At 37.6% G+C, this 19,342-nt stretch overlaps 1 protein-coding gene across 1 annotated transcript in view; it reads right to left on the bottom strand.

Annotated features, from left to right (window-relative positions):
- Positions 1-545: 545 nt before the first annotated feature.
- LOC105034917 (uncharacterized) overlaps positions 546-19,342 on the bottom strand; it is a 49,899-nt gene continuing 31,102 nt past the window's right edge. Inside the window, exons 3-4 of the mRNA XM_010910247.3 lie at positions 1,502-1,593; positions 546-864 (exon numbers count right to left, since the gene is read on the bottom strand). Coding sequence (XP_010908549.1) covers positions 800-864; positions 1,502-1,593 — 157 coding nt within the window. The 3' untranslated portion in view covers positions 546-799. The remainder of the gene's footprint in view (positions 865-1,501; positions 1,594-19,342) is intronic.

Genomic DNA, 19,342 nt, shown 5'->3' with positions numbered 1-19,342 from the left:
TTGTGAGTACTGCACATTGCTTTTTAAAGATTGAAATGGTAAAAGAAACCAAGGTTCCGGGAGGACCAAGATATACATGCATTCCACGCTACAACACCTGCACTTACATGCAAATGGTGATGATTTACTTAAAAACCATCAAAACATAATTCAAAATGTAAAGTTCAAAGCAAGCAACTTTAGGGCCTGGGGAACCTTCCTGTAGGCATTGTAGGACTACTCCCTTTGCAGTAGTAAAGCATTCCCTCTAAAATTCCAGAAGCAAGATAAAGCATTTAGCATAAAAATATCGAAAGGATTCTGAGACATCTCTAGCAACTAAAATCAGGGTAAACTTGTTTAATCATGATCATCCATGCTTCATCTCAATGCATCAAAATAACAAGATCTGATAAATAACCTCTCCAATCCCAACTTCATTCATTCATCTACGTGTGTGCGTGCGTGCATGAGAGAGAGAGAGAGAGAGAGAGATCAGGCATAGTAGATTTTACCAGGTCTGCAAAACTACGAATATGGATAGCTACAAGCCTATACAGATGAAATTATGAGCACGGATGAACCAGTTCTTAGAGAAATTAATTAAAAAAAAGTATAGTTAATTTTCAGTCAATTGAAACAACAGATCTAACTGCATGCACAAAATGGAGTTTCTTCACTTGTCCATTCAGCAGTATTAAAATATCACACCTGCTAGAGATACACACTAGTTCCAAGTTCTCTTGCCATAAGTAATTTGAAGTGCATATTGTGATGTCAAATTCAGAGAGCCTCACAACAGTAGTATTTGCCACCAGCTTCACACATTGCTTTGCTTGTAAAACTTTGTATCCAGCACTTGCTTTCCACACATAGCACAGACCCCTAAGGAGGCAAAAAAAGGGCTTAGAAGCATCTCATGGTACATTGTGGGCACAAAATTAGACTAGCTATGCTGGTAATTTTTTCCTGAGTCTGTCAGTACCATTGCACAGTTATCCATGCAAAGGACCTAAATTTTTTGTCGCAGTTCAAATTAATCAAATGTTCTTATTGACGAAGAAACCTATAAGCACGAAGGAGATCAACTAGAACAAGACTACTCAAGTTGTTAGAAACATGTGGTCAGTTTGGGCTTTGAGCTAAAGCCATGACGGAGGTGATTCATCATGATGGCTAGGCTAAATGAATAACTCGCAGCAGTATCCAACTATCCATAGCTTACATAGTACAGATTCAACTAAATGGCTACCAAACTACATGATACAAGTGTTCCGTTATAGTAATACAAGAGTTTTCCTTGAAGGTTCGCCATCTCAATACCGGATCCCGTACTAGCATCATCCTTTTACAATATCGGTATATGATACGGACCGGTATGACAATGTCGGTATGGTATGATATGCCCCATATCTGGTAGTATGGGAAACCTTGGTTCTCTCAATGCAAAAATAAAAATTAAAGACAAAATTCTAATCCAAAAAAGAAAAAATATGGGAAATGATAACATCAAACTACTTGCCTTTAGAATAAGCACAGGTATGGCAGTATTTGGCATCTTGATGTACTTGCTGTTTGCAAATGACGCACTTGGCATTTCCATAAGGGGTCCATCTGCAAATAAGAGGACAAAAAATTAGAGTATAACATGAGAGATACCATTGATCAATCAGAAACAGCAATCGCAGACAATTCACTTTTTTTGTTCAGATATAATAATGACAAAGTACTAGTTGTTTAATAATTACAATTAATTATAAAGGATAATGAAAACTAAGGAAAATAACAGATATTTGAATCTCAGTATTTAGAGTAAACTATCCAGAATAAAATAGATCTTGGAACCATGGGCAAAAAATAAAAGGATAACAGCATCTGCTTATAAAAATTACACTTCAGATGTACAAATTTTACAATGCAAGTTCAAAATACCACATTTCTAAGCGATAACACTATTATCTCCAAGACTTTGTTGTTCATTAGGCATTACGGATTTATATGAGGCAAGTCATTATTTCCAGTGATAAGTTGAGAGCAAAGAAACTACGAAGACAGAAATCAAATTTACTGGTTGTAACTGATTCTCTTATGGAATGCTCTGTTAAGCAGTCTAAAGAGTTCTGATGTCACCAAGAAAGAATCACCTCAGACAAATGTATCTCTAAATCATTGTCTGGCTATTGATGTACAACTTTCACAAGACATATGTACCCTATCAAGGAACTTGAGAGATGCAATTCCAATATTTTGTCATTTACATGACAATCCAGTATCTATTGATATCACTTCATATCCCACCACTTTTAGTGGATATGGTATCACAGAATCATACATAATAGTGCATAAATGCCCAGTACACGCTGGCATATCGATATTTGACCTTTTATAAGGTCTTCCATCCTTGTTAATTACTTCTGGCGTATTTTGGGGGCTGCAGTCAACACTGGCTGCATCAATTGGATAGAATGTTCTTTCAGGTAAGATGCAAGGTGCCAACAAAACACTAGCTAACACTATAATAGAATGGTACTAACAAGGTTCGCGAACTTAGTACTGGAACCCATGCCGGCTGGTCGATGGTATGGGTCGGTACCGGACCGGACCGGCATGAATCAATACAGGCAAAGGAAGCAAACCAAGAGAAGGAAAAGAGAGAGAGGGGGAAGAAAAAAAGGAGGGAAGGGAAGCCATCGAGAGGCCATTGGACAACCTCCTACTGGCTGCCGTGGCCGTCGGACAGCGCACTCCATGCGTGCGCGCCACAGACATGAAATAGAAGCGATGCCCCTGTTTCACAGATACTTTTTTAGAAAATCCAAAAAAATATGAAGCTGACAATTGGTTTGCTGGCTTCACTGTTTTAGACTTTTTTAAAAAAAATTCAAAAATTAAAACTGACAATAGATTTACTGATTTCACCATTCATTGCCAGCTTCACTATTCATCGCCGTTTTTTAGAAAAACGCAATGAAGGAACAGGGGCGACAACCCCTATTTCGCAGCCGTGGCTCTGCCCAGGCGATTTCCACCATTCGGTGGCCATAATGGCCACCTGACAAACTCCGGCGGCCCCTCCACCGACTGCATCTCCCTCCGGTACGTTGCTCCCTCTCTCTCTTTCTCGCTCGTTTAAGAGCCCTATTGGACAACAGTCAAACCGTGGAGGCTCCCGCAGCCCTCCGACGGCTGCAGTGGGCCACCGTCGACCTCCGACGGCATCTGCTCTCTCTCCCTTTCCTCCTCTCTCTCTCTTCCTCTCTTTCCCTCTCCCTCTGGTATACCACTTCTCCCGACCAAACCGTCCCAGTTCCCTACCAATCCGGCTCGATACGGAATGTATCGACTAGTTTGGGTTAGTACAAAATTCCTTGGGTACTAGTATGGGGTCTGATAGCGAGATGACAAATCTTGCTCCTAGGAAAAGAAAGACTCAAAATGTCAAGAGTAAAAAATAAAAGTCAAAGGTAGCAAGATAACTTTAGTCACATTGTACACATGTTTCTATTTCTGGTACATTACCTATTAAAGAGGCTAAGTTAACATTCAACCACTCAAAGTGGTCCTGAAACATTAGGTCTTTTAAATTATCAAGAATCAGATACTACAACTTTGTCAACAATTATGCCTACAAAACAAAACAACATAATACTTTAATTGCCATATCACGCATACTTTCTCGTTTTCTAAATAACCATGCAACTACTTTAGAAATGAGAAGACAACTTCTAAGGGCATGTTTTCATGCACTTAATCCCATGGTTTGTCATGGGATTGTGGCAATTTCAAGGGAATAAACCATAAGGGAACAATCCTCAAAAAATACCAAAGAAAAAGGGAGATTCCCTGGAGAAATAGAAGCGCACTCATTTTGGTTTCTCTGTTTCCCATGTTTTGAAAGTGTTGTCCATCAATCTGCTTCTCCGAAGAACAGCAAACCATCTCATCTCAAAACACAGCAAAACCTCCTTTCTTTATCTGAAGCTATTGCCAAAAGAAAACAAAAATAAAAAAACAACCTTACCGCTCTTTCTTTCATTTAGTTTTTTTCTCACATCCTCATCAAACCAGTCCCCTCCAGACTTTTATTTGGTATAGCTGTAAATCTTCCACTTCCACTGCAGATAAAAGTCTCTTTGATTCAGTTTGGATTAACATTTCAAATAAGATTGGAAAAGAAAGATGAAGAGGAATGGCGAAAAATAATGAAAACAGAGAAGACAAGAAGGGGTAATGGTATCAGTTCTTGAATCTTCAAAGAGTGCTAACAGTCATAAAGATCACAATTTCTGACCAGAGATCAGAACAGGACTGCTGCTAACAAATCATTGTTGCAGCTCTTCTATCTTTCTTTCGTATGCATTTTTCTTTCTTTTTCTTCACAAGTCCGTTGCTTTGAAGTCCATTTTCATTCTAATACTTCCTTATTACATGGGAATTCCTTTGGATTACCTATCTCAATAAGGTATATGATTGGTTTCAGGCAAGGTCCGCTTTACCAGTACCAATACCCGTACCGACGTCAGACCAATATGGTATGATACCGGTACCATACCGTACCGACATACGGTACACTCCGACGTATCGGTTCAGTACCGATACAAAATCTTTTTTGTTTTGTTTTATTTTTTTTGGATCTCCAAGTTATTAATTCATAATTATAATCCTAAAATTACATTATATTACATATTATTAACATATTTGGATTCAATTTTTGAGTTCGGTAGCGGTACAGAGAATCTTTATCCAAAATTTCAAATATATATTTATTTATATAATATTACAACTTTATCATCTTAAAATTAAAAAGAAAATATATAAATGTGCATTAAAATGTATCTAAACTTTTAAAATACAAAGCAGAAAGAATGATATACTAACCTCGAGATCTGCTCTGCATTTAATATCTCGTCGAGTGTCTGTGATGCTCGTAGATATCTAGATCATTGACATAGTCTGAAAGAACATCAGTCCATCCCTCTAACCAAGAAGTACTGTACTCCTGAATATTCATCCCATAAGGCATCCTCTCTAGATTGTAAGACATCTCAGATCTCTCACTCAAACTTTGGCTCTGAGAAGTATCCTCGGAATAATAGTATGGCTGTGGAGGAGCCCATCAAAAAATATCGGTAGCAAAATCTGATCCGTAAGATGCTCCAGACTGCATAGAATAGTAACCACTAGAAGATGATGACTCGAATGAACCATATCTATATGGATCATAAGGTGGCTGCAGATAATAGGATCCATAATGCGAGAATGATCCAGATACATCCATGGATCCTACTCCACGTGAAAATCGTCTACAGTTGCATCGTGTGCTAAACGACCTTTAGGAGTCCGTCGTCTATATGAAATCGGCTCCCCACGGTCTCTACCGACTTGTCCACCAATATCCCTATCTTGTGTGGCATGTATAAACTAAAACTCACCGGTGAATCGAATATCATCCTGTGATTGTCTCATAAGCAGTAATCTTCTATCCTCCAATTTCTCCCAGATCATCAGATCCATGACTACTACTAGTACCATCATCACTCTTCTTGATCTCTAAATCTGAGCCAAATAGCTCCTGTATTCTCGAGAGTGGTGCACGTGCAACTGTCTTTTCTTTTCCTCCTTGTGCCTCTCTGTGACTGAATTTTCTGTGATTGGGAGGATGGATGTCTTGTTACTGACTGCCGACCTCGTCTAAATATTTCTCGCTCAAACCTCTGTGAGGATGTACGAACATCGAGTCATGTAATGAATGAGTCCTTTGTGTCCCCTCAGACTATGGCTGATCAGTTAGAATCTTATGTGGAATATTTTTTTCTGCCCATTGTCCTGAATCCACCCTAATCTTCCTAGCTACCACACTGACTGGTCGTAGAGGGAACCCCAACTCATCAAGCTCTGGCTCCTGCTACTGACCTACAGTCATCCGATGATCGGATCGTCGTCCTCGTCAGCATAATCTAGTGTCGGATCAGTATACTTCAGTTGTACTTCCTCCTGAACGCATTTTAACTTCAATCTCAAATTATAGTGAATATATACAAGATCATTGAGGCACTTTTATGTCCGATGATTTCTCTGTTTGCTGTGGATAAGGACAAAAATCGACCATTTGCGCTCATAGCCACTAGCAAAAGACCGTCTAGGAAAAAATACGGATAGCCACACCTTTCAAATATTCTGCGGATATTCTAAAATGAATCCATCATTCAACTGCAAAAGTAAAATTACATATCAAATTTCATAATATTATTAGGCATATGATGTCAATCTATGCTGCTCATTATTGATTCTGAATCATTCTAAACATAATTCTGAATCGCTGATTTTATATTTTTTAAATTTATTTTTTTAATAATATTTTTATAAATAAATATATATATATATATATAAAAATATAATTAATAAAAATCAATAATTTTAGTGTCATCATGTAAATCTTCGAAAGATTTATCATATATGATCAAATCATACCAAAATCACAAAATTTTAGTATGATTTTTTCCTATTTTCTTACTTCTTCATTTTTATCCTATTTTTAGCCACAAAAATATAAAAAATAAAATATTTACTAAAAAAATAATACATTACCTTACTCCCGATCGAAAATCATCATCTCCTCGAAGAAGTGCTGCAATTTGACAAAATTCTCTTTTTTCTAATTTTTTCGGCTCATATCATTGAAAGCCTGAGAGGTGAGAGTGCTCAGGAGTTCTTTGAGAGAACTCTCGGATTTCTCTCAGAGAAGGAATCCTGAGCTGCCACTAAATGACAGCCCAGGTCCCCCCACACCCCCCACCCCCATGTGATAATGTCGGTACGGTTCGATTCAAGCCAAACCATACCAAACCGAGCCATACCGCCCGATTTTGGGCGGTATGGCTCCGAATCGTACCGAACCGCCTGGTTCAGTATGGTTCAGATATTTTTTTCGAAAAAAAGGCTGAATCGGATCGACTGGCCGCCGGTCCGATTCGGTAGTCCTGTATCGAGTGGTTCGGCCTGGTACAGCATTCCTTGGTTTCAGGAATGTCTCGAGATTCAGCCGATTGTAGATGGTATAACTAATAAATATGCTCCCTCTCATACCAACAAATTCATTATTTAGAGGGGATCACACTTGTTTTTAGCATAAATAGCTACAGATTTTGCTATGACATTTTATCATCGTCCAACAACTACAGGAGGCTTTTACCTCTATTCAAAACTAATGACGGAGGCCAATTTTGGTTAATTTATTCCATCAATTCATCGATGGTCAGTAAGTATGATGGTTCCAATGATAATCCTGAATGTATTTCATGTGCTTGTGTTGTATTTTATAGCATTTTAATCTAATATGCAATTTGTAAAATAAAACATATGTTTTTCTACAAAAGGGAGGAGATGAACCAAGACAAAAATGGCAATAAGTGGGCCCTGCATTGTTTTCTTACCACCACCCTTTCCCATTCAGGTTATTTCTTGTTGCAAGTCCTCTTTTTTTCCTTTCTTATATTTTCTTTTCTATACCTAATATCTTCCATTATTAACTTCCCAAGCATCCCCCTGATCCATTTGACTCATCATCCATGGCCTTTTCATTTTTTCTAGAGATGTTGGATTATTAACTTACAAAAATCAAAGAAGATAGAAAAGAAGAGGATTTATATATGACTTACAGGCATATGATATAACTTCTTATGAAAGGTTTTTTCTTTTCTCTTTTGTGGTCTTTGAATACTCTGATTCTATTGGAAAGGATGAACAAAATGTTATTATCAAAGAGACAATATTATAATATTTGGTAATATGACCAAGATAATATTTATTCAATTATAATTATAATATATTATTCATTGAGATGAAAATTTTACATTCCTATGCTCGTTCACAGCTACAGGCACAAGTTGGCAGGGTAGACCAATGATTAATCTGCATCTGCCCCAATTTAGATTTTGCCTCAACATGCAACCTAATCAAACATAATTCAACTCTTCATGAATTAGTTATGAAACTCAAGTGTAAATCCATATCTTAGACTCCTGTAGCAGGTTACCACCCCAAATAGGAGTGAATCAAATTGGAATCACTTTGGAGTTGGTCAAAAACTTAAATTGAAAGACTGGTTAGGTGGTAAATGTTTAAGTTACGCAACATTATAGTCCAATTTTCTGCTAATTTTACTTGCAATGATTTTTTCTACAGATTTTCCTGCAAGAGCCAAACAACAAATACCAGAAAAATACCATGGTTAATTTTTTGTCTTGGTTTTTTTTTTTTTTTTTTTTTTTAAGCACCACTTTGTTTTGACATTTTTCTGATACTTTGGAAACTTTTGCCCAAACATCAAAACAAGAGCTAAACTTTTGACCAATACTTGTTTGACTCTTTTTAGGTACCCTTTAACAAGATAATTTGCAATCTAAAGTTCCTGAGCGTATTAAGAGCTTTAAAAGCACTTGTAGATCTACAGATTTGTCATGGTAAAAAGATTATCCAAGAATCCATTACATTTATATCATTATAGAAACACTAAACTTTTGCTGGAACAACAGATAATGTATCTGCTGCTGATGCCCTTCACTTAACCAAGTTCAACGAAGCAACTTTCATCTCCATTCCTTATCTATCTTCATTCAATCCAGCTCTGTCAGTTTCACACCTAGTAGCTCTTTTTACTATGGACAATCAACAAAAATATGGCTGCTGTTTTCAATCTCTTGATACTTACCTTCATCAAGAATAAGATCTTAAAAAAGTCACTGCTCTTTCTCCCACTGTTACTCCAGAAAGATTATGTCTTTATACTTGCACATCCCAGCCAAATTAATCATGACTTCAGCAAAGCAAGCTTGTCACTCTTAAACCACATTCAAAATCCATATAGAAAGCTTTGATTATCGATCTTTCTAAAGAAGCATTGACTAGATATTTTCAATTTTCTCATATCAAGTTTACAAAATTTCTTCTTGAAGAAGGAAAATTTGAGTTGTAGGAAATTCTCTCTCAACCTGTTTGGTAAGGAGATTTATATATTATTTTATAGTGTTTCTATACATTTGCTTATAATGGTAACAGATACAAAGATAGAAATATATAATAATAGGTTTCAAAAACATGCTCTAAGAATCATATATGAAGATTCTACAAATATCCCAAGAATATGCTGCAGCAATCTCTTAATAAAAAATATACAATAATAGATTTTAGGAATATGCTTTGATAATTCCTTGAATATTCTTTAATGATCTTTTGAATATTTGGCTGCATCATCTTGGAGATTTCTTGAAGATTTACATGATCAACAATTAGGCTAATACCCCCCTTGAGTAAATGGGACGTAGACTGCACTGAGCTTGAGAGTGGAAAATCGATGATAAGAGAGACCTTTGATCAGTATATCAGCAATATGCTCTGGGGAGGAGATGAATCTTACATGCAATTGATTGTAAACTGGAATCTTACATGCAATTGATTGCGAACTATCCGTTCACAAATAAAATGAAGATCAATTTCAATATATTCAGTACAGACATGAAAAATTGTATTGACTGTCAAATAACTTGACTAAGGTTGTCACACCAAAGTGCAGGAGAGGGAAGAAACACATCTAACTGATGCAATAACTGTTGAATAGTTGAATCCATATAAGCTTGGGCAACGTTTGTTATATTGCCCGGTACGGAGCATACCATACCGTACCGGTATGGCGTCTCATACTCTATTGACACTCTTATACCGTACCGTATCAAACCTTATACCTAAACTATAATAAGATGGTACCAGTACCGAGATAGCAAACCTTAAGCTCGACCATAGCATTAGGCAACCTTTTTTATATTTGAATTATATCCTAGAGCGGGCTATAGTTTGTTGCTTCTCTAAGCTCCATGAAATAAAATTAGAGCCGAGAATATAATATAGCAGCTTAAAGATCATCGATCATCAGGATCTCCAGCCCAATCCGCATCCACATAGGCATTTAAAACAACCGTAGATAATTTACTGAGTTTGAGCCCATAGTAAATAGAGTACTTTAAGTACCGCAAAATTAGCTTAGTAGCCTTCAAAGCCCAATAGTTGGTCTATGTATGAATTGACACAAATAATTGACAACACAGGTAATATCAGGACAAGCATAAGGAATTGAAGAGCCCCAACTATACTATGATAATGAATAGGGTGTAGATATACATCACTTACATGCAGTGAGAGCTTGCAGCCAAATGGTACCGGAGTAGTAACAGGATTGGAGGCATCCATATAAATCTTCTTAAGAAGATCATAAATATATTTTGAATAATACAAGAACTAAACCGCCTTGCACAGAGTAAATCAATACCTAGGAAATAATAGAGTAGGCCTATATCTTTCATAGCGAACTCATGAGTGAGAGGAGAGAGTAAGTCATCAAGCGGCATTAGGATTACCTCTGAGAATAAAATCATCAACTTGCATCCATCAATCTTGTCTTCCACCCACTTTCTATCCTCTTCCTTATGCCTCTCTTCTACAACTATTGTTCAGTGCTCTGTCTAAAATCCTCATTTTTCCTTTGCTCTTGCTCTCCCTGCCAAGCTTTATAACCATCCTTTCACACATTTCCTCTCCGCAGAATAATCTTCCCTCTATCTGCATTAAGTTGGAAGGACCCATTATCTTGCATGAAAAACACGTTATTCCATAACTGAAAATCTTTGATCTGCTTGGTTATATTGATGGCTCCTATCAATGTCCACGAGCCACCATCACCATTGAGAAGGATGGCACCTCCATGGCCAACCACAACCTTGAATATCACACATGGATCATGAGAGACCAACTTGCCTTGGGCTAGATCATGAACTTAGTTGCCAACCATGTGATTGGTCATCTGGTGGGTATTGATTTGATACAAGAAGCATGGATAATATTGGAGTAACTATTTGCTGCCCACAACAATGCTCAAGCCAGACTCTTCATTTGCAACTTCAAACCATACATAGGGCGTCATTTGATCTCCAAATATATCCAAGGAGCCAAAGCTTTGATCGACTCTCCTGTTGCAATTGGACATCCTATTTCCTACAGTGATCAGTACAAGTACGTGACAGCCTTGGCCTGAATATGACTTGCATATGAGAACTTTCAATGCTCAAAAAAGAGATCAACCAATGCTCACAGAACTTCATGGCATGCTATTCACACAAGCACTCTTGATGATCCAGAGCAGCCTCTTGGGTGCCCGCCTTTTCAGCAGCAGCTGGCCTATGGTCCATGTTGCTGTCACCCAGTCCAAACCTCCTACACAACCACAACATCAACATCTGCTCCTTATGCCCGAGCATCCCATCCACAATGTAGCATTGCAGAAACTGAATATGTAGATAATGCAACATGATTTAATACCTCTTATTGTTGTAATCACAGAAATAATCAAAAGCAAATATGATGTCAACTTTGCAACAAAAATGGTCATACAGTAGGAGTATGTCGTCAACAATTTAGTCATGGCTTTCAACCTAACAATACTCCACCTCAGGCTCATGTTGCCTTTGCACCATCTCATTCATTTCGTTTTGGTGACAACACGTGGATTCCCAACACCAGTGCCACACATCATATGACTGCTCATCTCTTTAGTTTCTCTTCAATCTAGTTATGGCGGTCAAGACCAGGTTGTGCTTGGTGACGGGTCATGTTTACTGATTATCCACATTGATTCTTCCTCTCTTTTCTCTTTACATCGACCTTTGTATTTACAAACTATTTTGCATGTCCCAAGCATTTCAAAAAGCTTGTTCTATCTCTTGCTTCACTTGGGACAATAATTGCTTCTTTGAATTTCGCCCATCTCAATTTCTTGTCAAGGACCAAGAAACCGGCAAAACCTTGCTCCACGGACCTCTTAAAGATAGCCTCTACTGTCTTCCGAATAAGGATGCTCCTAGCTTGTCTCCAATGTTGTTCATGGCATCTGCTCCATCAAACAACATTCCATGGCACTGATGTCTTGGGCATGCAAATTTTTCTATGATCAATAAAATTTTATCCCTAGCATCTATTCCATTTATTTGTTCTCATTGTGGTTTATGCAATTCATGTTTTATTGAGTAAAGATCATCAACTTCCTTATTATTCCTCTTCTAATGTTGCTTCTAAACCGCTTTAGCTTGTTCATAAACATATTTGGAGCCCATCTCCGGTTCTATCTCATTTTGGCTATGAATATTATACTCATTTTCTTGATAAATTTTCTATATTCTCATGGTATTTTCTTTTGAAAAATCGATCTGACGTGTTTCATGCTTTTCACAGATTCAGATTTTATATTGAAAATCCTCTTGATTCTAAAATTAAATTTCTTCAAATGGATGGTGCACTTGAATTCATTTCTTCTCAACTCCAACATTAACTCAAAATGAATAGGATAGGACATCGCATATCATGTCCACATGCCCCTCAATAAAATGGGGTAGCAGAGTGTATGCATCGACAAATAGTTAACTCAATCAAATACTCCACTCTCCTTTTAGGATGTTGCTTTCGAAACTTCTATTTTCTTATCGATAGGCTACCTACATGATTGCTTCAAAACACATCTCCATGGGAAATCTTATTCAGAAAACAACCTAACTGTTCTTTTCTTGGAATCTTTGGTTGTTTGTGCTATCCCAATCTCCGTCCGTACAATTTTCACAAGCTCAAATTTTGGTCTACACCTTGTGTTTTTCTTAGCTATCCACCAAGTTATTATGGATATAGATGCTACGCTCCATCTACTAGCCGTACCTATATATCCCAGCATGTTATTGTTGATGAAGACAATTTTCCATATAAGGCAGCTAGCAGGCAATCTAATTCTGGGGCAGTTGATGGCTTGTCCTCACCATCCATTACAGACTTATTGGCCTTTTGTCATTTACCCGATCCACCATCTAAATTCCCATCCATGTCCATCTCGACATCTAATCAGCTATCTCCATCCTCCTCAACCCCATTCGAAGATGTCAGACGTTACAATTCTAATGGCAATTCCTGCAGTTCCTCTTTCATTCAAGTCAACCATGAACTTGAGCCGTCTGGTCAGTTGCCTAGCTCACTAATGACTTGGTTGCTGCTCAGAGTCTCAAACTTTGTCACCACCTTCTACTCAGGCCCAGCAATATGCAACATCTGATAACACTGATATGTACAATGAGGAGACGCACATGCAGCCCCTTCACTTGGCCCACTTGGAAGATGCCTTGGCTGCTCCCGCTATAACAGCATTGTCTTCAACACTACTATTATCAGATCATAACAAGCCTATATCCACCATTACATGCTCAGTTTCTCATCACAAACATTCAAGGATGGCACACTAAAACCTCCGAGGTTCCGCACCAAATATCCTATGGCTTTTATTGCACAGGTTGATTTGGTTGAGTCCAGTTGTTGCACATAGGCCTACAAATATGCCACTTGGCATCAAGCTATGGCTGAAAAATATAATGTTTTTAATTTCTAATGGCACTTGGGAATTAGTTTCCCCTTCACCACATCCATACATTATATATTGCAAATGTGTCTACAAAATCAAATGCAAATCCAACAATTTGATTGATCGTTACAATGCTCGACTTGTGGCCAAAGGCTTCAACCAATAGGAAGGTGTTGATTACGGCAACACCTTCAGCTCTAAGGTGAAACTAGTTACTATTCGAATGGTACTCTCCGACACTTTGGTGTGACAATCTAAGTGCAATCTATTTGACAGTAATCTAATTTTTTTTATGCCCGTACCAAACATATTGAAATTGATTTTCATTTTGTTCACGAATGGATAGCTTATAATCAATTGCATGCAATATTCATCTCCTCCCAAGAGTAGATTGCTGATATACTAACCAAAGGTCTCTCCTATCATCGATTTTCCGCTCTCAAGTCCAAGCTCAATGTGCAGTCTATGCCACATTCACTTGAGGGGGGTATTAGCCTAGTTTTACCATATGAATCTTCAAAAAATCTCCAAGATCATGTATACAAATATTCAAAAGATCATTAAAGAACATTCAAGAAATTACCAAAGCATATTCTTAGAATCTATTATTGTATATTTTCTATTAAGAGATTGCCACAGCATATTCTTGGGATATTCGTAGAATCTTCAAGGTCATATAGGATTCTTAGAGCATATTCCTGGAATCTATTATTTTACATTTCCATCCTTGTATCCATTACCATTACAAGCAGATGTAAACATATAAAAGGATACGTAGACCTCACCAACATAGATTGAGAGAGAACTTCCTACAACTCCAGTTTTTTTTTTTTTAATGGTTGAATATTTGGCTGCATGATCTGAGAGATTTCTTGAAGATTTATAAGGTCAACGATTGGGTTAATACTTCTTATCCATGCTTACAATGTTCTTATCCATTGATAGGCAATCGATAGTATACTCCCTTAACCCACCACCCAACCCAAAAAGATCTCTCAATTCTTTACCAAACTCAAGTATATCAGTAGCATACTTTGAAATTCTATATGGATCCCAACTTTCACCAAAACAATGCAGCATAGAAATTTGATCCTAACAACGCAAAAATCTAGCAACATCACATTTGGTGCAAGATTACCAGAATTGGAAGCAGATGCAAAAGCAAGCAGAACTCTAAATAAATTTAGGGCACTAAAGAAACTAGAAGCATATATATGAAATTATGAATTATACTGTCTGTTAATTATGAAAAAGGACTATCTGTTAAGTTGTTGTATTTTAGAGAACACGATATAGAGATTCAAAAAGCGATCCTTCAATAGCACAGCCTACAAACGAAGGTTGATTAGCTAGTGTTTAGCTCTCTCATTTGACTTGCCTATCAGCTTGCCCGAGGCCAATTAAAAAGTGAGACATGAGGGAATTGCAAATCTGCAGTAAGATACCCAAAATAACAACTAAAACTAAAGAAAAGTTTTATCCATCTTTTTTCTGAATGATTTTTTTTTTTGAATGAAATATTTTTACTTGAATAAAATTTCTCCGACATTCTCCAGAAATATTTGATCCGTGATGAAATTAGAGTTATGAGATAATTTCATGACTATGGTTAGCTTTGCAAACATTCACCACACCAGAAGTAGACTTTGCAAATATTCTTTAAAAAACACAAGCCTTCCAGTGATCAAACATCTCTTATAGACCTACAGAGCAGTGCTTTTCACTCATGTGACCTTGTAGGGAGCTAGGTGTGGCTCCCTCTTTAACTTTAATTTATTAGAAGCATCTTCCAAGACCACATTTATGCAAATGTCAAAGTCGGTAAGTACACAGCAGATTTGGTCACTAATCGGATTCTTGTTCAGAAATGGTGCTTCCTTGCCAATCCGAGATGTCACCTATTCCATAATTAATTAGGAGATATCTAACAACAACAGAGTGAGGAACCCTATCTTCTTCTTTGTAGCTACTCTTGTCGCATTCATCACTTTCTCCAAGCCCTAGATAAAACATATCTTTGCCTGTTGTTATGGGTTTGTGTTGACATTGGCCTAAAAAGCAAAAAGAAGTAACCAACTCCTTTATAAGTCATCAACTTGAGAAGTTATTGATTTGATTTAGGCCATAGTACACCATACCATACCGAACCAGATAGTACAGGGCATACCATACCACACCATACCGGTTCGATACCGATACACGGTACGAGGGCATACCAACACTCAATACACCAAACCAGCCCCCAATACACCGAACAACCCCCATACCAGATGTTGGTACAGTAACAAGGTGGCACCGATATGGGGCCCGGTATCGAGATGACAAATCTTAGCTTAGGCATTGGGCATTCAGCTTAAAAGCATCAAATTTGCTCACCTTTAGCCTAATGCCTAAATCAGCTCATAATTTCACCAATAAAGAAAGTCTTATTACCAACGCATACAAAAAACATAAGGCAACAGATATTAAGTAGAGCCTAAAAATTAGCTATCTAGAAGAAGAGCTGCATCCAATGTTTGCCATCTTAGTACTAGACCCCATATTGTTACCATGTTGATACAATATCTGTATGCCCAAACCTCTTTCTCAGAGTAGCTCCGCCGACTGGAACACTTAGAGGAGCTCCCGTGTCAATCACTTCCATATGGGGGTTAGTTCGGCATACCGAGACTCAGTATGCCCATATACCAAGTCTCTATTTGATACCCATACAGTATGGTATGCTCGATACAAGGTGGTATCTTGGTTGCATCGCTCTATTGTTCTTAAATTTCGCACTACTTGTAGAGCAAATGTGATGCAGTAAAAGGAGAGGACAATGGATATTGACAGATTATAGGCTAGAAGAAAAGGTTAGGATTAAAAAAGGAACAACTAGGATTTTAGAAAAACCTCAAGATTCTGAAGTTTATGGATAAAAGGTTGTCGAACGATGGCTACAAACCTATGTTACAGCATTTAAATACTAAGGTTATAAATGTTTCTTTTAATCCCAATCCCAAATTAACTACTTTAATCCTAGCCACTGAAAACTTATTAAAATAAACCTTGAGCTACAGTATCCATGAACAGTAACGGCATTACAATAATCCAAACAATAATTCGCTATAGTAAAACAGTAACTAAAATAAATAATCTATTTAAAATTTAACCCTAAGCTCCTGCATCATTCTCCTCGGCTTGGAAAACTCGACTCCGACGAGAAGGCTTTCAAAGTTTCAACATACATCTCTGGATCAATCTTCTTCAACTCATCTTCAGCAATTCAAGTACTCTCACTAGCTAGTTCACCCAACCACTTCACCAAGAATCTTCTATTGGTTACCCCTTCAAGACTTGACTTCTTTGACATCCAAAACATCTTCAATAACCTCAACTAAATCCTTAGGATACTCCTGAATTAGATTTGAAACTTTAGCCACTTCCCTATCAAAACCCTCAAATGGATACAAATTTGAAATATTAAAACTGGACTGATCTGCACATCTGATGGTAGCTCAATTAAATAAGCATTTCTACTTATTTCCTTCAATATTTTGTAAGGCCCAAACTTCCTTGACTTGAGTTTGTGATAAGTACCTTTAGGAAATCTCTCTTGCCTCAAATGCACAAGGACCAAATCTCTTTCCTCAAATTCCATGACACGATGATGTTTATTGGCTGCATTCACTTAAGTCTCATTGCTGGTTCTTAGTACAGCTTTTACCTCCTTATGAACTCGTCGAATGTGATCCGCAAATGCCTCCATCATCACTAACCCCTGCTCCTAATGGCGAAAGAACTAAATCAAGCACATGTTGAGGCTTGAGTCCATAAGCGGCTTCAAATGGTATCTTCTTGATTGTTCTATTGACTGAATTGTTATAAGCAAATTCGGCTTGAGGAATAATCAGATCCCAACTCTTAGCATGATTTCCCACAAGACATCTCAACACATTTCCCAAACTCCGATTAACAGCTTCGGTTTGTCCATCTATTTGTGGATAACAAGTGCTGGAATATTTTAGTTGAGTTCCCATCTTTCTCCACAAAGTTCTCCAAAAGTGTCCCACAAATTTGACATCATGATCCGTAATAATGAAAGAAGGAACACCATGTAGTCTCGCCACCTCTTTGAAAAACAAATCAGCAATGTGTGTAGCATCCAAAGTTTTGAAACAAGGGACAAAATGCACCATCTTCGAGAAGCAATCCACCGCAACAAAGATGGAATCATATCCCTCGGCTAACAACTCAACTTGCCTTTGCATCTCATCACGTTGCTTAGGTGACATTCTATAAGCTGGCAAGTTTGGTAAAGAGGCACCCAAAACTAAATCAATGGCATGTTGAATGCCCCTCATCAATGGCAAACCTCGTGGTACGTCACCACTAACCAGATTTGAAAACTCTTCTAACAATTGCTAAATTTCTAGTGGCTATTGAAGGGATTCTACCATCTAGTCACTTTCTACTATTTTACTCATTACGGCATACACTACACCTTGGTATTCCAATTCAAATTTTTCAGCAGATACAAAGCCACTAACCTTGCTGGCTTTTGAAGAACCAGCTATTTCTTTTGTTTCCTCCTTTAACAGATGCAAGATATACTTCTTGTTACCTATAGAAGGAATAAGTGTATGGTTTCACATGATGCTCCATGTCATGATCATATAACCAAGGCCTTCCTACAAGGATATGGCCAACATCCATAGGCACAACATTACACAATGCTTCATCATCCAAATTACCCCCCATCATAAACTTTACCAAGCACCGAGAAGTAACCAGTATTTCATTATCGTCCTTAAGCCAATGAATCTTGTAGGGATGAGGATATTTTTCAATAGACAGCTTTAATTTTTCCACAGCATCTTTTGAAATAACATTCTCCATGCCATCTCCATCAATAACTAGATCACACACCTTCCCACCGCAAAGAACATGCGTCCGAAAAATGCAACGTCACCTCCAATCTTCCCTTTCTTCCTTATTCATGATTGTCATCACTCTCTGAACCACCAACGATTCCCCTTGAATAGGATTGACACCTACTTCTTCACCTTCTTCTTAATAATCATCATAAATTGGCTCTAGCTCATCATAGTCATCGTCTTCTGGCTCTACTAAGTTCACTCTTCGCTCCGAACATACATAAGAGTTATGACCCTTTTCTCCACAAGTGAAGCATAGACTTTATGAGCTGGTATTCTCTTTTAAAGCAGTAGGGGTAGAACTTGTTTTGTCCACCATAATGCGCCATAGTCTTCCCCTTACCACTCCAGCCAAAAGTACTTGCACCTCTTCCACTTGGCTAATTATTTGCATAGATCTTTTGGCTAGTTCATTGAGCAGTTTGCTCACTTTTAGTACTTCGAACAGACCCCAGACCTTTTTCCATTGCATCACTGAATTTTTCATTTAAGGGCTTCCTTACACCATATCTCCACACTCGTTTTTCCGCTAACAAAGCATGTTGCTGAGCATCTTAAAGACTAAACAAACAAACAACCCTCATCTCATCTCTAATAAATTGGTTTAGTCCAGCAAGATAACAAGAAGTTACCTATTCATTAGTTTCAGCCAACCCTACTCGAATGGACAAGTTGTAGAGCTCTGAAGTATATTCTTTGATTGTCATACATTGTTGCTTCAAGGAATGAAACTTCTTATACAACTCCATCGTATAATCAACCAGCAAAAATTATTTCTACAGCTTCATTTTCATATGCTCCTAAGTATTAACCTTTGGCTTACCTTGTCATGCACATTGCTCTTCAACTCTCTTCCACCATTGAAGTGCAGTGCCCTTCAATTTAAGCTTCACAACCACCACCTTTTTATTTCCAACCATGGGCTTCCACTCAAAATAATTCTCCAAACTAGTTTCTCAATCTAAATAATCTGCGGCATGCATCTTTCCATATAAATCAGCAACTT

The sequence above is a fragment of the Elaeis guineensis genome, chromosome 5 (assembly GCF_000442705.2).
Source record: "Elaeis guineensis isolate ETL-2024a chromosome 5, EG11, whole genome shotgun sequence".
In the NCBI taxonomy this organism is placed as follows: domain Eukaryota; kingdom Viridiplantae; phylum Streptophyta; class Magnoliopsida; order Arecales; family Arecaceae; genus Elaeis; species Elaeis guineensis.
Note: the sequence above shows the minus strand (reverse complement) of the source record. Positions and strands in the feature narration are given on the sequence as shown.